Source organism: Manis javanica, chromosome X (genome assembly GCF_040802235.1).
Source record: "Manis javanica isolate MJ-LG chromosome X, MJ_LKY, whole genome shotgun sequence".
Taxonomy (NCBI): Eukaryota; Metazoa; Chordata; class Mammalia; order Pholidota; family Manidae; genus Manis; species Manis javanica.
In genome coordinates, this window is record NC_133174.1 from 31,221,195 (window position 1) to 31,246,071 (window position 24,877).

Consider the following 24,877-nt stretch of genomic DNA (forward strand, 5'->3'; position numbering starts at 1 on the left):
GGCAATTAAGGTGTCAGTTATGCAGCATCCTCTTACTAGTAACTTGAGTTTAGCAAGGTGGGAATGTTCTAGCTCTGAGTCAGAACCACACCCGCAAAGTTGATAGTGGTTTACTTTGTATATTAAACAAAACACTATATAGCCAGTTGCTGATGCGCTTAGCAAACTCCTCTCCCTACTAGGCTTTAAAAATTGTTCAAATTTATAGCACATCTCTAGAAGTACGTAAATATTTTTCCATACTGCTAGCTATGACAGTTTGGTGACTCAAGGATGACAGTTTGGTGACTCAGGGTCACAAAAGGACCAAGGCTATTAAGATTGTGCACCAAAGGCAAATTACTTTTACCTCTTTCTTGTGCCTTTACTTCATTTATCTGGTGCTAATTCCTCTTTCTTCCTATTTTAGCCTACTTTGGGTGAGCTCATCCTCCTTGGTGGCAGCAAGGGGTGGGCAGTCAAAGCCACAAGTTGTCACAAATTCTAACAACCTAAAGCAATTCACAAAGCCATGGTGACCTGAGAAGAGTGATTCTAACTTTCATGAAGTGACAGACATGTGATAGAATAGGGGAGGAAACAGATTCACAGGACTATTTAATGTGCTTGGACAGTGATCATATTAGTGGGAGTTACATAAGCTCTGGGTTGCCAAATAATTCTCCAGCTAGAAACTTCTATTTACAACTCAAAACCATCCCTTTTTAAACCCATCCTTTGCCCACCATACCCATCTATCTTGATTTGAATTTCCCCTGAAGCAAACCTGAAATAGGAATTCAAGAGCAAGTAGTTTATTTGTAACGTGGTCTTGGATATCAAGGGGGGTGGGGAAGTGATTCAGAGAAGAGAAGCCAAAAGAGTACGTCATTAAGCCACTTACTACCATGCACAACTAGAGCTCAATCTCAGTGGACAACTGTAGGAAACAGTGTCCAACATACCCCAGAGTTTATCCAGTCAATAGATTGAGAATCTAGGGTATTTCTGTGCCAGCTCCCTGTTCATCACTGGTTGAGGGCTGATTCTGGAACACTGACTCTCTGATACTTCTGACTTGTTTTGTGTACAGGAGCTCCATGCCCTTGTGAGCCAAAAAAAAGTGCTCAGGCATAGAGTTGTGGGTGTTGGCAGTGATAGGATTCTGAGGGTAGAGGTGAATGCTGAGGGGAAAAGGGTGGCTGTGGTCAGCTGCAACATCCCTCGTCAACTGCTCTCAGACCTCCTCCAGAGCTTCAGTTTGTCAGACCACCAGTTGCTCAGTCCCTTAATTATGTTTACTCCATTTGCATATGATATTCCTTATTATAACATCAATAATGTGAGGACATGTACAGACTCAGTAGTTCAGCCCGACCCTTGATGTTATACTTTGGCTGAACTACAACTGGATTCTTGAACTTCTCTCATTCTTGTGGTCGAATGATTGTAAGCCCGAAGAGGCCTCCTTGCTATCTTGTCTGTCTCTCCAGCCATTTCCCAAGATTCACTGCCTTAGCATGTTCCATCTCTGTGAACCAAATTTAACACATTTCCCTCCCCCAGTATAATGCATTTCTCTCTTACTCACTATTAACTTAAGATGTATTATGTGATTTGTACATTCTCAGGGTAGCTAAGCTGAAAATCAGTGAGGAATAGAGATACATGATGTGCTCACCCATGCATTCTATTTATACAAGTAAATTCAGCACACTGTTCTGCTAATGTTATTAACCTGGTACTATGTGCCAAGTGGTAAACGTGGACATTCTGAGACAGTGGTACTGTTGCATCCCTTCCAATTTGGGAGGGAAGATTGGACTAACTAAACAAATAATTTCAAGGCAATATGGTATCTTGACAAAAAGATGTTCTGTGTGCTATGGAAAAACCAAAGACAGGCATTTATCCTTCCAGAAGATTCAGGAGAAGTTCATGGAGATGACCCCTAAGCAGTTTTAAGGGATGAGAAAGACTTGGCCAGGCGAAGAAACCTAAGAACATTCTACACAGAGGAACAGAAAGTGCAAAGGCAGAGAGGCGTAAAACAATCTTTCATGTTCTGGAAAACAAACAGTTCAGGGTTTTTAGAGTGTGAACATTGAAGTGGGCTGGGCAAGAGATAAAATCAGAGAGCTAAGCTGGATCAGGATGTGGCTGACTTTGGAACCTTGCTAACTTTTATAAGCAACATAGCATCCCAGGTAGAGCAAGATTTCAGCAAAGTACAGAGGAAGCAGAGGAAGTGCTTGTTCCATTTAGTTATGAAAGCTGAGTTCTGCTAGGAACACATGCATTTCTTGGGGTCTGTAGGGGAGGCAGCTGGCTCTCTTCTTGTTCCTGACTTCTGGTCCGCCCAGGGTTTTTGTGGCTGCTGGCCTCTCCTCCAACCAGTACTTATATGTCTTCTAGCCAGTAGTTAGAAAGAAGACATGGGACCTGGATTTTATTGTGATGCTAAAAGACCAAAATATTATCCGACTGAGTGAGCTACCTATTGTTAACTTCTTTTGCTTCATGCCCAGAGTCCTTCCCTTATGGTGACTGTCACCTCCATTTTAGTGAGAGCCTTTCTAAAGTAAACAGATCTTTTAAGGGAACCCTAAACATTTCAAACCACCAAACAAGTCATCTTTTTGTTTTAATAAATCAAATTATAAAGGTTCTTCGTGTGATTAACACTGAGATTCAGTGAACAAAATTTCATTGCGTGCCACCACCTTGTATTACCTTTGTCCTTCTTCCAAAAAGGAAAAGGAAGGGAAATAGGTGGCTTCAGAGGAAAGTGCAGCTAGAGAAGATGCCTGATGAATTTCCACTTCTTCCTCATTTTTCTGCCTCCCTAATTCTGCATTCAAAAGTTCCTGCAATGGTTCACTTGTGCTAAGTATGACACACACATATGTACACACATGTATACACACATGCACCCAGTACCTGAAATTCATTCCTTTGGGATATGTTGGGCTCTCCAAGGAGTGTGGTTTTTAAATGGAGGCACCCCTGTCTCCATTTGTGTGCCTGTGTGCATGGGCACACACATGTGGATCAGTAAACCTTTTCTGTAAAGGTACAGATAGTTAATATTTTTGGCTTTGTGGGCCAGATGGTCTCTGACTCAACTGCTCAGCTCTGCCATTGGAGCATGAGAGCAGCTGTAGACAGTACATAAATGGAAGGGCGTGCCTGCATTATAATGAAGCTTTATTGATGGGCACTGAATTTGAATGTCATGTGATTTTCACATGTTACAAAAAGTTCTTCTTTTAATTTTTTTTAGCCACTTAAAAATGTAAAAAGCACTCTTAGATCACTGGCTTACAAAACAGGCGGTGGGCTCAATTCAATCCACAGGCCACAGTTTGCTGACCGCTGGTATAACACATTCACTCACTAACACAGAAAGTGTCCTTCCATGTGTCGCAGGTTGAGCCATTAGGACAGCTCAGCTCTCTTGATGTGAGTGAGCACTGGAATGAATAAAGAAAACAGTGGGATGAGAGGCAGGGAAATGCAGGTGAAGAGATGTCTGACATTAGGGAATTTAAACTAATCCACAGTTTAACCCAGTGTTTTCTCAGCCTTGGCTGCATATTGGAATCACCTTGAGGGTGGGGATAAAACATGTTGATGCCTACATCTCATGCCTTGAGAGTCTGATGTGGTCAGTCTTGGGTGTGACCTGGGCATGGGAATTTTTCAAAGCTCCCTTCGTGTTTCTGATGTGCAGCCAAGGGTGAGGACTACCCATCTCATATAAGACCAGTGACAAAGATGTAGTATTTGGGGATCACCAAAGACTGGAAGGTTGAGCTCTAGTCAACTTTTTTCTCATTCTCATTTTTTAAAATTCATTTATTAATTAATTTTTTAATTTTTAATTAATTTTTTTAATTTAATTAAATTTTTAATTAAATTTAATTAAATTAATTAATTTTTTAATTAAAAAAATTAAAGTATCATTGATAGACAATCTTATGGTGGTTTCAAATATACAACACAGTGGTTCAACAGTTACCCATGTTATTAAATCCTCACCCCCTCTAGTGTGGTCACTACCTACCAATGTAGTAAGATGTTACAGAACCATTAACTGTATTCTCCGTGCTGTATTACCATGTGACCAACCTGTATTGGGACTGTGAATTAATGTGCCCCTTGATCTCCTCTCCCCTATCCTCCTGAGCAGCTCCCCTTTGGTAACCACTAGTCCCCTCTTGGTGTGTATGAGTCTACTGCATCTTGTTCTCATTTTTAACATCTCTTTCCCATTGAACAGGCTCACCTCTCTTTCTGAGTACAGCCTCCCTTGCCTGTCCATTTTTGACATATTCTTTACAGATCTGAAATAACTAAGTTAGAAAGCTCATAAACAGCAGAAAGAATGTCACGCAGTGTCTGTGTCATGCTGTACCCTAGCCTCATTGTCCCATTATCTCTCAGGTTAATGCTACCTTGTGGCTGATCTTCCTCAGGGGAACACTTACTTAACCACACAGACGTAGGCCAGCCTTGTCAGCCCCCTCTGGGAAGGCTGGATCGGGGGAAATTCTTTCCGGACTACAATTCCTGGGAGACAGTTACGTAAACCACAAAGGCAACTCATTTACTTATAGTCTTTGTCTCCTACCCTTGGATCCTTTATCTAGAAATGGATATATCTAGGAACCATTATCAAGGTTTTGGGCTAACATGAAATTAGGGATAACAAAATGGAAGGAATTTAAAATGCTTTCGTAAGCTGAAGTAAATGGAAATACATCTTTCCAGTAGCTCAGAGAATCCAAACTGCCAGACAGTATCATATCCCCACACTCTGGGCCCTGTCTCCATTTGTGTGCCTGTGTGCATGGGCACACACATGTGGATCAGTAAACCTTTTCTGTAAAGGTACAGATAGTTAATGTTTTTGGCTTTGTGGGCCAGATGGTCTCTGACTCAACTGCTCAGCTCTGCCATTGGAGCATGAGAGCAGCTGTAGACAGTACATAAATGGAAGGGCAGCTCTTATCAGTTGTTTTGTAGTTGTTTTGTCAACACAGATTTCTCATACTTAGAATTTATATATCAATAACATGGTATCTGAATAAAAAATAACTCTTAATTGAACTTAAAGCTTCTCTGATGTAGGCTTGAGGAAGCTTTTATCCTCTTCTGTTTAAGCGGCAAAGATTCATGTAATTTTATGTCTTATTCTATATAACATCCAGAAGAGTTGGCACCCAAATATTTGTGGTATCATGACTAAATCCTTCATAGTCTAATCAACTGAAACAATCAACTGAGAGGAAAATATTTTTGAGACACTCACAGTAAATGTCAGGGACACATGTGAAAGTATGTAATTTTGAGATAATGCTTCTGGCAACAATAATTTCCAGTAGCTGACTTACAAACATAAAAATTTTTTCCATATTACAGGATAGCCTCTTGAATGTCGTCACCATGATTAATCAGCTTCTGCCAGGGTTTCTACATAAGTAGGATTTTGTGTTCTCCTGAGCTTATCCATGATGGGAACACTTTTTAAAACCATCTGGGTCAGGGAGGAACTTCAGGACAGACATAAGCAGAAGTAGCTACATGAGTACCTTTGGACTGTACTTCTTTGTTTCATTTCTGCAAGATTCACTTCTAGCCTTTCTTTTTTTTTTAAAGGGGATTTTGCCTAAAACAGTAAAGAGAGATTTTTGTAGTAATATTGTCGTATGAGTAGCAAACCTATGGTTAGGGCACAGCATTACTCTAAACCCCTTCTAAGAAGGACTTCTGAGATAAGCGAAATCACTTGGAAAGGTATGACTATGGTTAACTCTTGTCAAATGTAGAAATTTCCTAAGGTAGGAGGCCTCAGGAAAAAGGAACTTCGAATTTCAAATTGTATTACTCTAATCACGAAAATTTATTGTCTTGTCAAAATCAAAAGACACAGTTATAGGCCCCTTCTGAGCAGAGTCTACGGTACTATAATTTACTCAGAGTGCCGTCTCTAGAAAGAAGAGCCCAGAGGCTGTTTAAACCTATGTAGTATCAAAGGAATGCTACCCAGAAAATGTTCATACTTCTCTTAATCAAATTCCAAGAAACTAACCCCCATCTCTCTGATCCTTTGATTCTTTTCTTGTTGACAGCTCATTCTTTCAATATACAACCTGTCCGGTTCTAATGGTTTGATCTTGGTGAAATGCTAAATAAGCAATATGAGAAAGTAGAATGAGCACAGGCTTTGGGGAGACAGACAAGTCTCAGTTTTTATCCTGACTTTGTCCTGTATTGACAGTGTGACATGGTTGTGGAGTGTGTGTGTGTGTACACACGTGTGCATGTGTGGAATAATTGTTTGACCTCTCCAAGACTCAGTTTCTTTATCTTTAAAATACGAATGTTAAGACTGTACCTTTTTTTACAGGGATGTTGGTGAATGGAAAGTGTCTATCACCTAGAAAATACTCAGGAAATGCAGCTGCTATTTGCATAATTATTGTGAATGGTGATGGACAGTAGTATCAGTCAAGGCATATCTGATTTTGGTGGCTTCTCTGGTACATAGCCTTGAGAACACTTAGAAGTTGTGGTTGACAGCTCCCATAGTCATTCCTAATTCTTTCTTCTGCCAGATTTATCTTCTAGTAATGACATATACACAGGCATTCTTTTTGAAGAATACCCTTTCTTTATTCCTTTACATCCTTTGAGTGGCTCAATTGAAAGTCCTAATCACTATTAGCTTTCACTGCTATGCCTTATAATAAGATGTTTATTATTACAGGTGTACTTATAACTTATTAAAATAGTAACTAGAGTGAAATACATAAGGGATTCTATTTTATCATATTTTGTGCTCACTGAAGGTTAAAAAATAAATAACAACAAACATTACCCTTAAACGCTAATTTGTCAAAACTTACATTGACTTATGAAGCTCCATTTAATAAGAAAATTGTGGTGACCTCAAGGGAAGAACTGTTTTTTCATTAATCATTATTGAATAGAATCCAATCAGTTTTAGCAAACATGAAAGTGAATCAAGCCCATTTACCAAATTCTTATACCCCATTTATGAAACATGCACTGTGAGTCAGACACTAAAACAACCCAGAGGAATAAAATACAATTTCCAGTCTTTGATTAAATAGGTACCAAATGTCCCCTTTGCACCAAGGCATTCTGAAAGTGCTGGCGATAGCCTGGTAAGTATGCCATGAGCTCCATCTCCAAGGAGCTCATAGTTGAAAGAGGCACCAGGGCCCTCATACGGGGATCAGTTAGGGAGCCACCCAAGACATTGTGTAATCAACTGCTACAGAGTTAGGCACAGACTGCAAGTCACTAGGAATTGAGTAAAGCAGAGGTTGACAAGGCCTGTGATTGACAGGAAAGGCCTGATGGGGGAGGCCGGACTCCATCTGGGCCTTGAAAGATGGGGAAGATTTACATTAACAGCAGCAAACAGGGCACATCAGGTGGGGATGACATGAGCAAAAGCCTCAGAGGTGCAGGTGTGAGTGTGGGCTTGGCGAGTTGGGTGACTATAGGGAACATTGACTGGCTGAGCAGTAGGAAATCACCTTGGATGGGTAAGGTGAAGCTCAGTTACAAAGACCCTGGAGTCAGACCAGTGGGGTTGAAGCTCGTGAGCCCCTGCAGGTGTCTAAGTAGGAGGGTGACGTGATAGTCTCTGAGCAGTTCCAGTGTGGCTCTGGTGTACTTCAGGTGGTCCCCTTGTCACCGTTTTCTTGTCAATTTTCCCCTGACTGTGTCTTTGACTGCTGCTCTGCCTCTATGTGAAAGTTGGAATATTCTCTCTCATATAGGGGGAGCACTGGTTCATCGGATCTTAATGAACTTGAAGCTGGTCCTGGGACTCCAAAGAGCAGCCGGAGCAATGGTGTGACCCCAGGTCCTCAGAGGTCTCCGGCCCCGAGCACACGGAGCGGGATGTCAGTCAGCAGTAGGGTAAGTGCTTACTGTAAGAGGACACCCCGCCGTGAGACAGGGCCCCACCACCTGGGCATGGCTGGGTTGGAGTGCTCTGCCTCACAGAACACATTGCTTATGCTGTTTAATGGTGGATGCTTCTTTATCAGGACTGAACCTCCTGCATTTTCAGCTCTCAGCAGGAAGCCTGAAGTGAGAAGGGAAGGGAAGGGGCCCATTCAAGGCTGGGATTTGTGTGATGGGAGTTTAAAATGACTATGTGGCTTAAACAACATCTAAATAGTTTTAGGGGTCTCCGGTCTGGATCCTCTGTGTTCCTTTTCAAGACAGTCAGAAGTTGACAGCACTAAAAATATTCCAAACTGATCTAAATCAGGAAAAGTAAAATTGTGAGATCCTTTTATAGTTTTCTAGACATCTGGTGAAATAAGGGATCAACACATAATGAACACTTCAGTTGTATTATACATATAAACTATGGGGGATCATTCTTTGGAATGAATGAGCATCTATTAGATTTTTTGATTAAGCAAGCAGCTCCATACCTGTAACTGACATCTGTATTTAAGAAATCTTTATATATGAACTATAATTCTTTGGATCAGCCAATATTTAATGAGGGCTACCAAATGCCAGGCCCTGGTCAAGTAAGGACTTGACAGAAGTGAAAGAGGCAGCCAAGCAGGAGTCTGGGGCAAAGTGTTCCTCCAGGCGAGGACAGCATTGGTATTCAGCAGGTGCATACTGGGGAGACTGTTCCAGTTACTTATGGCTGACCTTCATCTTGAATGGTCAGTGCCCTTGCTCAGCCAATGTCTAAAATATGTTCAATGCCCCTGGAGGAGCAGCTAGTGCAAAGGCTCTGAGGTGGGAGCATGCCCGGTATGTTCCAGAAGAGCAAGGAGGCCCGTGTGGCTGTTGTGAGTGAGCACAGGGAGGAGTACTAGGAAGTGACTTCAGAGAGGTAGTAGGGCTGGATGGGGCCTCGGAGACCCTGGGTGGGCTTTGGCATTTACTGGGAATAAGATGGGGGCAGTGTGAGGGTTTTGAGCAAAGGAATGACATAATCTGGCTTCTGTTTATACACAATCTTGGGGCTGTGCTGAGAAGCAGCTGTGAGGAACAAGAGCAGAAGCCAGGAGACAAGTTAGGAGGCCATTGCATTATTGCAGACGAGAGCCTGGCCTTTGGAACAGGGAGACAGAAGTAGAGGTTGTGGGAGGTCAGATTCTATAAATTTTTAAGGAAGAGCCAAAAGGCATTCAGACAGATTGAATAATAGTAATAGATTTATTTAAGCATAGTCTAAACTGTAATTGCTGATAAAAGGCACATTTATAAGTTCATAAATATTTATACTGGGCTCAGCAAGCAGTAGCCAGAGAAGTGCATGGGTAGTTGGTGATTATGCACACTTCTTTGGCAACCTAACAGGGAATGATGTTCAAAATATTTAGCAACTGGTAGGGCAGGTTCACTGAGCAGTCAGAGCAGGCACTGGCACAAGGCTGGGGCAGTATCCCAGGGGCCCTTCCATTCCATGCATTAACCTGTACTGGGGGGAGAAGTGGGGTTTGGAGGAGGAGAAGGACAGGGAAGCGGGGGTGGACTGAGAGTAGCGCTGTTTCCTGACTGGCACAGAAGCATTTTAGAATTTTTAACAGCTGGTACAGCTGTGCCAGTGGGTAGCAGCAGGCTGTCAGTCCAGTAACCAGATAAGTTAGTCAAGTTTGTGCTCAAAACAAGGATTATCTTCCTAAGCACCATTGTTAGGGGGGGAAATCACGCTTCTTAGGTGCTATGATCCTCAAAACTAACAACCTCTACAAGTATACCTGACAGCCCCCTAGGAGTACTCTCTTGTTAAACAACACCTAGATTTCTCCAGCAGGAATTGCCTGCAGTCGAGTTGAGTATATGTACACAGATAAACACAGTGCCTAGGTTGACTTCACACTTGCACTCTAGCTGATCTAGCTAGTCTTTATGAAGGGCAGAAGAATGCAGAGTTAAATGATGCTTGAGGTAACAACTTCTCAGTCTCTCCCACCTCCCAGCATCTCTTTGTTCCCATGTTCTTTTCTGCTTTTGCTTGTGAGAAGTACGTTTTTAAAATGGAATACTCTTAGAACATGGAAGTCTCTAATTTGTCTTCTGCTATGACATAACTTGTTAATTTTAGATTTCACATCCTGAATCTCCAGGATATGTATTGAGGGTTAATGACTGGACACTATTATTTGGCCCATTAGTGCTCAATATTAACACTAGTCTCCAGGGGGCCAGTTGGAAAAAGTACTGTCAACCCAATTGCCACTAAAGAAGTAGGTCATGTTTCATTGGAGGACTTCGCATGTGAATGACTTTTTGAAGAGCTGTTGAAAGCTGACCTAATTTATCTGTTTGACCTCCATCACAGTATTTTGATAAACCTATGACATTTGGAGGTGTTGGAAATTATATTCCTCCTCCTGCAGGATGTATTGGAGACTGATCAAAGACCAAAAACAGTCTAGATTGAAGCTGCACTGATTGACATGCTAAACAAGTGAGCATCACATCTCTCTAGAGTTTATCAAAGTCTCCCTCAAAATCTAAGATGTGGGTGAAATACCAGGCAACAAGGAGGGAATTCCTTTTGTATGACTTTAAAAGGCACTTTTTGATTGTTTATGGAGGCAGAAATTGAAAAGCCTCTTTTTGGTTTGGTCATTACCACACCATGATGTCATCTGTATGGAACATTTATTGCCGGCCCAGTTCTCAAAAGGCCCAAAATTAATTTTTTAATGCCCGTACAAGCTTGGATAGCATAGTCAAGCCCCTATGGGCACAGGCAAAATTGGGACAGAGCTTTCCTTTGTCAGATGTTACAATGAAAGCAAGTCTCAGACTGAACTCTGCCACATGCACAGCATTTATTAGCAAGCAGGCACCCAAAAACGTCACCTATTCCTGTAAGCTGGGGAAGTCCCCATTCTTTATCCTTGTATGAACTTGTGTGAAACATTCATTCTAATAATGATGTAGCTAACGCATTCTGGTCATCCAACCTGCTAAATGGAAAAGGTGGCATGGTCTTCTTTTAAGTGGAGGTAGAAGAGGTAAAGGATAGTTGAGGAGAGAGGGTGTGGAGGGTGCAACAAACACAGGGCCAGACAGAGCTCTGAGCCAAAGTCCTACTCGGAGGGTGTGAAGCTTGCCAGTTTCTTAGACCGAGTTCATGTAAGATTGGAGGTACCTGAATTATCTTTTTGGCTAACCATAGTAGAACACTTACTAACTTTGTGAATGAAAAATTATTTTGAACACCTTTTTTTGCCAATTAACAAACCTCTTCATATAGATTTTAGAGAGTAATTATTGATAGTAAGTTTGAGAGTTCTGTGGACTCCTGATAAGGGTCCTCCAAATGTCAACTCGCTCCCCCTCAAGAGGAGCTTTCTTTTTTGTCATGACAAAGAATCTTTACTGTTAGATGATTATCAGTACCCATACCAAGTAATAATACCATAACAAGTTCTTGAATTCTGTCATCTAGTAATTTTTATTAAGAGAAACTAAAAGCAGCCCAAACACTTGTACTCATATTCATTGTTCTAACCCTTAGCCAGAAAGGACTAGTTTAAGGCTGGCTGTGGCTTCACACAGTGACAAATAACTGTATACTATTTTTTTATAGATAAAGACCCTGACCTTGAAGAAAGCTTTAGGGAAAAACCACATAAATGTGGTTATACTGACATATATATATATATATATATATATAGAAGGATTTTTAAAGTACATCACAGTCAGGATAATGTTTTTTTTCCATTTCCAATTTGTGAGAAGGAACGTGGTTTTGAGAATTCCATGGATTTGGCTGCTGTTGAAAGCATCACTGAGGGCCTCACAAAGAGGCATCACAGAAACACTTCCGGTACCCCTTCCATAGCAGTGTCTGAGGCCTCCCTCTGCTCAGGTGAGTATTTGCAACAAAACTACTCTGTGGTAAAAAAAAAAAAAAAAGGACTAAATCAGGTGGGCTTGGCTCCCTCGTGTGGCATTAAATAGGTACTTCATGCCTTAGAACATCAGTGTCCATTCTTTGACCCATGGTGGTAGGCCTACTCTGTAACAACCGCTTGAAGGTGGACCCAGGTGATGTCTTGAGCCTGTTGCCTCAGGCACAATCCATTCAGATGTGCAAGTGTATAGGCTCATCAGTCATCACTGCCAAGTGTCAGAGCTACACTAAATACCAGTGTAAGAGTCTAGGAAATATAATTGGCTCATTTGGTATGAAGGATAAGGGCACTTGCCCAGAGTTCAAGGAAATGGTAGTTCGATTGATATGGTGGTGATAAATGCCCTATATCTAGACAGATTAATCATTTCATGTTTTAAACGAGGAGTTACTTGCAAGCAGCATTAAGGTATTAATGATAACCTCTTTCAGTTGTATGGTACCTCAAAATATATCATTCCACTTGATCATCACAACAACCCTCTGAAGAACGTGTTACGTGTGCTGCAATTTCATTACCTATGAATAAATTTCCGAGAAATTTGACATGATTATGAAGTTTATGTCCCATGTGTAGAATTAAAATCATGATAAAACTGCCAACGTGAAAAAGTTACCTGTCACCTAATGATAATTTGCACAAAGTCTAAGGCTGTGTGCTGAGCTGGGGAGTCTCTCCTAGCCAGGTGGCTCCCTGGTTTTCTAAATGTGTGTGGTTCCTGCATTTTGGTCAAAATGAGAAAATCAGTTCACCTGTTACATGAACAATTTTAAACCAGCCCAGAAGCCAACCTCGTAGAGTGTATTTATCCTACTTCTACTCAACAGCTCCTGTTAACTGAGTGCATACTCTGTATCAAGCACTCTGCTAAGCCTTTCTGCATTATTTCATTTACCATTTCAAACTTAAATACTTGCTTACTCTCTTTAGTCTTTCTTGCTTATAAGCAACTGTATCTATCTCAGCAGGACTTTGACATAGAACTGTTCTTTGGAAATATTGTCTGTGTCTTGGTAAGATGTCCACACCATTAAGGAATAGTGCATTGTTCTTTAACTTGTATTTTTAAAAGCCAGATGTTCTTCTGATGAAAGAATGTTCTGGTGCTTAAATAAATAGAACTTGGTCTCAATTTACCTATAGTCACTCCCTTTTTGTGTGCAAGGAATTTGCTATATCATTTAGTTGCATTTTATGTCAAATACGAAAATGGTGAATTCTCTAAATATTTAAATCAAGATTGGTTAATGTTTTATTTTTTCTAACCTTAAGGGCCTGTTCTTTTGAGAATTTTCCAAAACCTATAAGCAAAACAGAAGGCTTAAACAGCTTAAAAATTAGCATTTTATAGTAGAGAATTTAACCTCCTGTGATCAAAGGAGAAATGAACACATTGTTGTTGGCAATTCGGTCCAAGGTAATTGCAAAATGCTAATGAAAAATGAAAGTATGTTAGCATAAAAACATGAAGCTGTGATCCTGACTGTTGTTTTCAAGACATTATCTATGCCCTGTGCCTAGAAAGAAATGGAATAAAGATGAAACAATTGTAATGAAAAATGAAATCTTCTAACAAAATAAGGTGATTTACATCTTTCATTTTCTTTTCCTTTCTCCAGACCGGAGTCAGTCTGAGTTAGATTTGAATGGGTCATTTACAGAAGACTTAGAGGATACTTTAAGCATAAGAAGCAAGTCTGTCCCAGGGGCTTTAGACAAAGACTTGGTAAGTCAGATGTGGAAGAGAATCTAATGATCATAAGGAAATGGCACAGTCTTGTTACAGATGTGTTCATTTTCAGGTGAGAGTGAGTTGAGAGTACAGTGAGGATATATGACAATGTCTGCCTATTAGTCTTCACAACCAATGTACACAAACAAGTAAGCATGATTTAGAAAAGGTAACAGGCAGTCAGGCTATTGAGTGAAGAATTATCTCTAAGAAAACAGTTGTCAGGGATTTCAATTCCTGGCTAAAAGCACATTACTTATTCTAATTCTGGAAAATGAGGGATCCCAACATTTCCTAAACCAAATATTATGAGATTTATCTGACTGTATATCAAATATGAACATTTCTACATCTCAAGTTACTGCCAATAAACTACTCTTTTAGTGAGACTAAATTGTGTGAAATTAGTATTTAGGTGAACTCATTTATCAAATGAAAAGGTTGACTTAGATTATTGTTAAGGTTCCTTCCAGTTCTAATATTCTGATACCTGATTTCTATAATACAGTTTGAACTCCTTGGAACAAAGATATAACACAAATATCAAATGCCATTAATATAATTTTTCCAAAGCATGCCAGGAAACTTAGCTCTGAAACTCAATGTTACGTACTATAGTTTAAAAAAACTGGGAAGATTCAAAGTCCACCACAAAAGAGGGGGGACATTGAGATCAAATGGTTTCAAAGCTTACTTGTGTTCAACCTTTAAAGAATAGTTTATTCTAATGTTTTTAAGCTATTCCTGATCTTAGAAGACTCTGAAAACCTTCAGATTCATAATGTGAAGCCATTATAACCTTAATAGTCAAACTTGATTTTAAAGTTTTAAAAAGAAAACTACAAGTTAACCTAATTTATGAATATATATGCAAAACTTAAGATGAAATCTTAAGTCAAACTTAGTGAATCAAAAAATATTGCCATAGGATAAATATGTTTTGTAGGCATGAATGGAAGAATTTATATAAGAATATCTACTACATAATTAATATTTTAGTATATTAAAGGGGGAAATACAAAACTGTCAATAGACGCTGAAAACTATTGACAAAATTTTAGTCATACTAATAAAGATGCTAACTTAAAACTAACAAACCTTTATAATATGATTTTTAAAACACTAAATATCAAAAAACCCATTGTGTATGAGTTTCAACCCTATCTTGAAATGATAAAGCAATTTTTATTAGCATCAGGAACAAAACAGATTCACACTATTACTAATTAATATTGTTTTAAACGTTCTAGCAAATATGACAAAATGGAATTATAAAGATTAAATAAAATATGAAATTACATATTTTTCTAAAAATATATTAGAATACCAAAAAAAAATCCTATGTGATTTGGTAAAAAAAGCTCCTACAATTAGTAAGGGAATTAGGGAAGCCCAGCAGCTCAGCAAATCTGAGATTGAGGTCCTGGTTTGGATAAGCAAGAGGCCATGAATGAGCCAGAAATTGAACAGGAAATCTGATCAAGGCAGCCATAACAGGGCCTTGACAAACTCTCCAAACATTCTTGTGGGGAGCGGTGAGAAGAGAGAAGACTAGAGCAAGCCCAAACTATCAAATTATCCCTGGCTGACTATGAGCCTAAGCACGTGCATGAATATGAAAAGGCCCATGGGAAGTAATTGCTAGACGACACTTGAAAACTGTCTGATTTTGAATGAACTCTAAAAACAACACACAGAACTACTGAAAGAGGGTTCAGAACTTATTGGCTTGAAGTGTTTGAGCACAACCTCAAAACACTTATTAACTGACAACTAAATTGTGCACATGCAGGGGTGGTCCATAGGAAGTTTGCCTTAAAAATAAAAACAAGAATTAAAAAAAAAAAAAAGCTAAACAGAGACATCAGCAGGCATGCACAGAGCAGGAAACAGATCACACACATTGGTCCAGCCACGTTACTAAAAAGAGAAAGAAACTAAACAACAGCAACAAACAAAAGACAAAGAACAATAGCAACCCTCAGTAGTAAAAATAATCAGAATCCAGAGTTGCTACAACATATGAAGGCAAATACTGGTTCTTTGAGAAGATCATCAAAATTGACAAACTTTTTGCTAGCCAGGATTTCTGAACTTCAGTAGTAATTGACATTTGGGCTAGATAATTCTTTGTTGTGGAGGACTGCCCTGTCTGCTGTAGTATGTTTGGAAATATCCTTGTTTTTGTTTACTAGATGCCAGCAGCACACCCCCAGTTGTGACAACCTAAACTATCTCCAGTTATCAGCAAGTATCCCTATCCCCCAGATAAAAAACACTGATCTAGACTAGCCAGAAAAAGAGTGAGAAGACACAAATTACCAAAATCAGAAATGAAAGAGGGGACATCACTACTAACATAACAGAAATTTAAATGATTGTAAGGTAATATTAGGAATGTATGTATGCCAACAGAATTGGCAATTTAGATGAAATGGAAAAATTCCTAGGAAGACACAAATTACTAAAATTTATTTAAAAAAGTAGAAATTCTGGGTGAATCTAGAATTAGTAGAGACACTGAATTAGTAATTTAAAATCTTCCAACAAAAGTCCAGGTATAGATTGCTTCACTGATGAAATCTAGCAAATATTTGAAAAAGACATAATATTAATCCTTCATAAACATGTTCAGAAAACTGAGGAGGAGGAAATTCTTCCCAACTCATTTAATGAGGCCAGTATTAATTGATACCAAAGCTAGACAAAGACATTGCAAGGAAAGAAAGCTACAGACTAATACCTAATACTACAGACAAATGCTAATACTACATCATGAATGTAGATGGAAAAATCCTTAATAAAATATTAGAAAACCAAGTCTAGTAACAAAAAAAAGATGGTATACCACAAACAAGTGGAATTTATCCTATGGATGCAAGGTTGATTTAGCATTCAAAATAAACTAATGTTAATGTAATATAGCATATTCATAAAATAAAAGTAGCCACATTATCTCCATAGATACAGAAAAAGGAATTCACAAAACCCAGCATCCATTCATTATAAAATCCTCAAACTAAGAATAGAGGAAACTTCCTCATTCTTTAATAAAGGGCATCTACAAAATTCCTACAGCTAATATTATGCTTAATGGCAAAAAGGACCAAATGCTTTCCTCCTAAGTGTAGGAACAAGGCAAAGATTTTAACTTTCACCACTTCTATTCAACATTATACAGGAGACTCTAGCCAATGCAGTAAGGAAAGGAGAAAGAGAAAAGAAAGGAAAGGAAAAAAGGAAAAGGAGGAAGGGAGAAAAAGGAAAGGAAGGAATCTCCTTGGAGAGAAAGAAGTAGTATCTTCTTTATTTGCAGATGGCATGATTCTGTATGTGGAAAATCCTAAAGAATCTACAAAAATATTACTAGAACTAATAAACAAGTTCATCAAGGTTGCAGGGTATAAGATCAGTATATACAAATAAATTGTGTTTCTGTGTACCAGCAATGAACAATCTGAACATGAAATTAAGAATATAATTCTGTTAATAATAGCATGAAAGGGAATAAAACACCTTGGAATAAAATTGTCAAAAAAGTATAAAACAGTCATGTATGTTGAGATATAGAAAAACAGTGCTGAACTAAATTGAAGAAGATCTAAATAAATAGACATTCCATGTTCAAGGATTAGAAGGTTCAATATTATCTCTGAATGAATCTATAAACTAAACACAAACCCTATTAAAATCCAAGTAGGCTCTTTTATGGAAATGGACATGCTGATCCTAAAATTTATGTAGAAATGTGAAGGATCCAGCATAACAAAATCCATTTTGAAGAGCAAAATTGGAAGATTCACTCTACTAGATTTCAAGACTTACCATACAGCTGTAGTAATAAGTACAGTGTGGTATTGCCATAACCATAGGCAATCAAAGGAATATATTTGAGAGTCTAGAAATAAATCCTTTTATTTATGGTCAGTTGATTTTTGGCAATTCAGTGGGGAAAGGATGTCTTTTAATTAATCATGCTGGGACAATTGGATATCCATATACCAAAAAAAAAGTTTTGATTCTTACCACATACCATGCACAAAAACTAACTCAAAATGGATTATATGCCTACATGTAAAACCCAAACTATAAAATTTTAAAAGAAAATATAAGGGAATATCTTTGTGACTTTGAGTTAGGCAAAGAGTTCTTAGATATGACACCAGCTGTATGATGGATGATGCATTCAAGAAAAAAAACTGGTACATTGAATTTTACCAAAGATGAAGTTTTTACACCTCAAAAAACATTGTTAAAAAAAATAAAAAGACAAGCCACATACTGGAATAAAATATTTACAAATCATATATTTGATAAAGGACTTCTATCTGTAATATATAGAGAACCCTTATAAACAATATTAAAGAGACAAATGATCCTATTAGAAAATGGGTAAAAGATTTGAATACACATTTCATTGAAGAAGGTTTATAAATGTTCAATAACCACATAAAAAGATGCTTCATTAAACATTAGAGAAATAAACAATTAAGACTACAATGAGATATCACTTCATACCTACTAGAATGGCTATAAGTAAAAAGACAGAAGTGTTGACAAAGGTGTGGAAAATTTAAAGCCCTCATACATTGTAGGAATGTAAAGTGGTACTGGCACTCTAGAAAAAATGTTTGGCAATTTCCTTAATAGTTAAACATAAACTTACTATACAGCCCAGCAATGCTGCTGGGTATCTACCCAAGAGAGATGAAAACATATGTTCATACAAAGACTTGCACAGAAATATTCATAGGAGCATTAGTCACAATGTCCAAAAAAGTAGAAATGATCCAGACATACATCAACTGGTAAGTAGATAAAAAATTATACACTGTATTCCATACAATGGAATAACATTCAGCAATAAAAAGAAATGAAGTACTGATTTGTACTACAACATGGATGAACCTTAAAAAGATTATGAAATGTTTTTAATGAAAATATTTAATTAGAAAAAGCAGACACAAAAGGCCATATCTTGTATGATTCCATGTGTATAAAATGTCTAGACAAGGCAAATCTATGGAGAAATTAAAGCAGATTCATGGTTTCTGGGGAAGTGATGATGGCCTGCTAACAGGCATGAGGGAACTTACTGGTTTTATGAGAATGTTCTAAAACTGGATGATGTGGATATTTGCACAACTGTAAATTTTCTGGAAGTCACTTAAGTCATTTACACTGGGTAAATTTTCTACTTTGTAAATTATACCTCAATAAAGCTGTGGGGAAATAGTAGACAGAAGAACAGCTGAAAAAAGTATGGTGATACATTGATAATTGTTAAATCTGGGTGATCAGTTATAAAGGTTCATTATATTATTTCCAGTATTTTTTTGTGGATGTTTGAAAGTTTTAATATCTTTTTTTAAAAAGGAAGGAAATAGGATTATCAGTTTACATGCTATTCGCTGGGCAATAGCATACCCAGGAAAAGCAAAACATAAAAATATAGAAAAGGGGCTATTTGGAAAAATAATTAGGATATATTTCTCAGAATTAACAAAAAATATGTCTCAGTTTGCAAGTGCCAAAGATGAAAAATAAATCACAACTTACATCTAGACACACTGTAGTGAAATCTGAGAATATCAAATATGAGAAAATTTAAAAAACTTCTACAGATATTATATATAATAAACAAGGATCAATTTAATATCAGAGTTTTCAGTAGCAACAGTGGGTACAAGATAAAAAGACCCACAGTGACAATAGTTTTAAATGAAATACTTAAGAGAAGGAAATCCAAGAACTGTTACAAGGGATATAAAAAGTAAAGGTGATTTAATAAGTTGGTAAAATTGTCGTCTTAATAAATATAAAGCTAAGACCAAAGAAGTAGGAAAGAGGATGTATACATGATAGCTTAAATTTTAAACTCTGTTCAAAGTCGTAGTCTCATCTGACCTCACCACAATTATGTTAGGTATTAATAACAAAACTGGATTTGCAATTTACACAAATTTGCAAAGTAAAAGCACACTGCTAAATAATTATTGGGCTAAGGAAGAAATCATAATGAGCATATAAAAACAACTAGAACTCCATGAAAATAAAAGTGCTATCCATCCCCCTATTCCCCCAAAAAGGTAAAGAATGCAATGCAGCAAAAGTCTCACTTGGAAGAAAATTTTGCATCCTTAAATATTTATATAAGAGAAGAAGGGGTGAAAATTATTTACTATAAACTTAACTTGTTAGTTAGGAGAAGAATAGCACATTAAATTCAAAGAAAGTAAAAATCAAGACATAATTAAGAACAGAAATCAATTAACTACTGAACAGATAAAATAGAGAACCACAAAAAAAAAGTTGGTTCTTTGGAAGAAAAGAACAAGGTAGGTAATCTCTCAAAAGACTGCCAAGGAAATAAAGAGAGAGGGCAAAACAAATCTCAGGAATGAAAAAGTGAACATAACTACAGATAAAATAGATTTCAAGATATCAACAATTATATGCCAAAAATTGTGAAAACTTAGATGAAATGAATAAATGTCTATAAAAATATAATTAACTCCAAAATATATAAAGAGTTCATGTACCTCAATAAACAAAAAGCAAATAATCCAATTAAAAAATGGGCAGAGTTGCTGAACAGACAGTTCTCCAAAGAAGAAATTCAGATGGCCAACAGACACATGAAAAGATGCTCCACATCGCTAGTCATCAGAGAAATGCAAATTAAAACCACAATGAGATATCACCTCACACCAGTAAGGATTGCCACCATCCAAAAGACAAACAACAACAAATGTTGGTGAGGTTGTGGAGAAATGGGAACCCTCCTACACTGCTGGTGGGAATGTAAATTAGTTCAACCATTGTGGAAAGCAGTGTGGAGGTCCCTCAAAAAACTGAAAATAGAAATACCATTTGACCCAGGAATTCCACTCCTAGGAATTTACCCTAAGAATGCAGTAGCCCAGTTTGAAGAAGACAGATGCACCCCTATGTTTATTGCAGCACTATTTACAATAGCCAAGAAATGGAAGCAACCTAAGCATCCATCAGTAGATGAATGGATAAAGAAGATGTGGTAGATATACACAATGGAATATTATTCAGCCATAAGAAGAAAACAAATCCTACCATTTGCAACAACATGGATGGAGCTAGAGGGTATTATGCTCAGTGAAATAAGCCAGGAGGAGAAATGCAAGTATCAAATGATTTCACTCATCTGTGGAGTATAAGAACAAAGAAAAAATCTGAAGGAGTCAAACAGCAGCAGACGCAGAGAACCCAAGAATGGACTAACAGTTACCAAAGGGAAAGGGACTGGGGAGGATGGGTGGAAAGAGAGGGATAAGGGGGGGAGAGGAAAGGGGGCATTATGATTAGCATGTATAATGTTGGGGTGGGCATGGGAAGGGCTGAACAAACACAGAAGACAAGTAGTGATTCTACAGCATCTTAACTACTCTGATGGACAGTGACTGTAATGGGGTATGTAGGGGGGACTTGGTGATGGGGGGAGTCTAGTAAACATAATGTTCCTCATGTAATTATAGATTAATGATACCAACACACAATTTACCACAACTGACTCAAGAAGAAAAATACAAACACCAGAAATTTTCAGACATGATTAATCAAACTGAAATAGTAGTTTGCAATCTTCTCATAAAGAGAAAATCAGACCGAGATGAGTTTACTGGCAAGCTCTGTGAAACTTTCAAGGAAATTATTATCCTAGGTATTACACAAACGTTTTTATTGTGGTAAAATACACATACATAAAGCCGACCATTTTATCTATTTTTAAGCTTACAGTTCTGTGACATAAAGTGCATTCATAATGTTGAAAACGATCCCCACCATCCATCTTAAGAAAGATTCCATCTTCCCCAATTGAAATTCTGTACCTATTAAAAACTAACTCTCCACCCCCATCCCCTCCGACAACCACCATTCTACTTTCTGTCTCTGTGAATATTTAATTACTCTAGAAATTTCATATAAGAGGAATCATACAGTGTTTGTCCTTAAATATAAATTTTTTGAGACAATTGAAAGAGGGAATTTTTCCGATCCTTTTACTGAGACTGGTGGAACCCAAATTATCAAAAGCGGACAAAAGCAGTTTGTCTCTAAACAGAGATGGAAAAGTCCTATGCAAAATTTTAACAAACTAAGCTCAGTTGTATATAGGAAGGATGAGACACCATGAGCAAGCTGGATCTATCACAGGTTTATTATGATTTCTTAATAACCTTTTTAATTTTAGACTAGTTCTATATTTACAGAAAATTTGTGAAGATAATAGAGGGAATTCTTATATACCTCATACCCAGTTTCTCTTATAAACATATTATTAGCAAGGTACATTTGTCACAATTAATGAACCGATATTGATACAGTGTAATTAACTAATCCATACTTTACTCAGATTTCCTTAGTTTTTACCTACTGTCCCTTTTCCATTCCAGAGTCACATCCAAATTACTGCTCCTCTTGGCTGTGACAGTTTCTCAGCTTTTCCTTATCTTCGATTATCTTAATAGTTTTGAGGAGTACTGGTCAGGTATTTTGTAAAATTTTCCCTTAATTCGGATGTGTCTGATGTTTGTCTCCTGATTCGGAAGGGGTTTGTTATTTTTGGAAGGAAGACCCACAACGGCAGAGTGCCATTCTCACCACATCCTATCAAGGGTCTGTTCCATCAACGTGACTTCTCACTGTTGATGCGGACTTTGATCACCTGACCAAGGTAGTGTTTGTCAGGTTTCTCCACTCTAACATCTACTCATTTCCACCTTCTCTATCTAATGCTCTTTGGAAGAAAGTCCCTGTGTGCAGCCCACACCGAAGGAGTTATGCTCCCCCTTCTTGGTGATGTGGTAGCTATGTAAGTTATTTGGAATCATTTTTCATGGAGAATTTGTCTCTTCTCACCCATTTATTTATTATTCAACCATATATTTATATCAGCATGTATCCATGGATATTTATTTTATCCTTTGAGTTATAACCCAGTACTACATTATTACTCAAACTTACCCTGCTTTGGCCATTAGGAGCTCCTTCAGCGTCTGTATCCCTTTGACATACTCCTATTATTGTGGGTTGGGTTTTTTGTCTTTTTGGTGTTGGTTTGTTTTTGTTTTGGGCATTTTCTTAGTTTCTGGTGCTACGAAGTGCACCAGCTCATCTTGTGAGCCCATCAGTGAGAAAAACACAAATATATTAATATAAAAATAAGCAAGTTTGGAAAAAGTATTCACAAAGCAGGAAATTTAGTTGGCCAATAATCAGAGAACATAGGTGTTCAATTTTGTTTAGTAAAAATGGGAAATGAAAATTGAAATCATAAAGATTTTAAACATCTACTGGGTTAGCAAAAATGAAAAAGTCTGATAGGATCAACTGTTGGGAGACAAGGGTATGGAGCAAAGAGGACTCTCATGCACTGCTGGTTAGACTGTGGATTGGTACAACTACTTCTGAAAGTTTGACGTCTTAAACATAGATAAGCACGTGGAGGTATGCATGCCGTAGCACGTGGCAATTCCTCTCATTGGTACGTATCCAAGGGAAACTTGTGTTTTGTCCATCAAAGCAAATAGTCAAGAATATTCACAGCAGCTTTGTAACAGAAAAAAAATCTGGCAACAACCCAAACATTAAGCAACAGAGGAATGGATAAATAAAGTGTGGGCTATCATATACAATTAAATACCAAATAAAAATGAATGAACTACGACAATATGCAACAATTTGGATGACTCTTAAGACTAGAGGATCAAGACAAAAGAAGCAAAACACAAAGGAATATGTAACATTTAATTCCTTCTACATAAAGTTCAAAAGCAGGCAAAACAAAATAACATTGTTTAGGGAATGTATACTTAGGTAGTAAGACCATAAAGAAAAGCAAGGATGTTATTAAGAGTTAAGAGATTATTTGAAAGGGGGGAGAAGGGCTTTATGATAAGGTCAAGACACAAACGGGGCACCTCCTTGATCACTTTATATTGTTATTATGCTGTACATTTATGTTTACTGCCCTACATGTCATATAACAAAAAGATTTTTTAAAGCAAAAGCACAGAGTTACATATATCAAATAGCCTCAATTTATAAAACTCTGGTTAAAAGAAATTCTTATGTATGACTTTAGATTTGTGTGTGCACACTTTTATATGATTTTTCACATAAATGAGAACATGGAATATAATATGTACAGCAAGATGAAAATATTAGTTTAACCTTGGGGAGAGAAGAGGGACAGGGAGGCAAGAAGAAGCAAAAAATAATTGTGTCCAAAATAAAAAAAGTGTGTGTGATATAATCCACATGTCTGTGTGTATCCCATACATACCATAATACTATTAAATAAATATTGAAATTTTGTATTAATTTGTCAATGAAAACCTAAGTTTAATTTATATTAATCTCTATTATGTGAAATTTTTTACTATAAAAATGTATTGCTTAAGTAACCAGAAAAAAAAAGCTGTTTTATCATGAAGGAGAAAAAAAGTGGGAGAAGAAAAGTAGTATCTGGAAGTTTGGACAAGAATTCGGTGTCTTAAATAGTTTGTTAGATTTTTGAGATCTATTTCCCCATCCTGATATATTGCACATACACATATACACAAATATACATGTGTGCAAAGACCCAACTTTTTTTAATACAAAAAAAAAATCACTTAAGTACTTTGCCCAAAGTGAATCACCTTAGAGATCAGGGAGGTAGGAATTGAACAGTCAGGTCTGTGTGATTCCAAATTTCATGTTCTTTCCATTAAAGCAAGCACCCCTAGGAAGGAGAGCTCACTCTGGTGATGTAATTCAGGTTGAATAAAGAGCAAAGGAGAATAACCTAGGAATAGGGTGATTTCTAGATATTTGTATCTTATTTTTCATGTAATTAAAAAAGAAAATAGTTTTTGATGTGCGGAATTTCTGGGAAAGCAATAAAATAAACCACCGATTTCTTCTCCTTCCTTAGGACTCCTCAGAAGAGACTGGAGAAGGCATCGACGATTTAGCATCCTCCCGGTTTTCTGCAAACACTCACAGTCTAGCAAGTGGCCTGTCAACCGTAAGCAGTTTGCTAGCATGTGCTGCAAGTTTCTTTCTCTTGCTGATTTTCTGTGCATTTCCAAAGGAGATAGGAATGTTCTTGGGAAAATGTGTGATAGTGAGTTAAAAGTCAGTGTAGTCTCTGCTTGCCCTTTGCCCACAGAGTTTTTTCAGTGTAATTTTATGT

The 24,877-nt window shown here is 37.5% G+C and overlaps 1 protein-coding gene across 3 annotated transcripts in view; it reads left to right on the forward strand.

Annotated features, from left to right (window-relative positions):
- The window catches only part of SYTL5 (synaptotagmin like 5), a 239,796-nt gene that overhangs the window by 161,614 nt on the left and 53,305 nt on the right, over positions 1 to 24,877 (forward strand). For 2 of the 3 annotated variants that reach the window (XM_037001520.2, XM_037001525.2), the window contains exons 7-10: positions 7,797 to 7,938; positions 11,755 to 11,884; positions 13,550 to 13,656; positions 24,617 to 24,709. In XM_037001520.2, coding sequence (XP_036857415.2) covers positions 7,797 to 7,938; positions 11,755 to 11,884; positions 13,550 to 13,656; positions 24,617 to 24,709 — 472 coding nt within the window. Of the gene's footprint in view, positions 1 to 7,796; positions 7,939 to 11,751; positions 11,885 to 13,549; positions 13,657 to 24,616; positions 24,710 to 24,877 lie in introns of all 3 variants that reach the window. The other variant, XM_037001524.2, reaches the window with a different exon arrangement.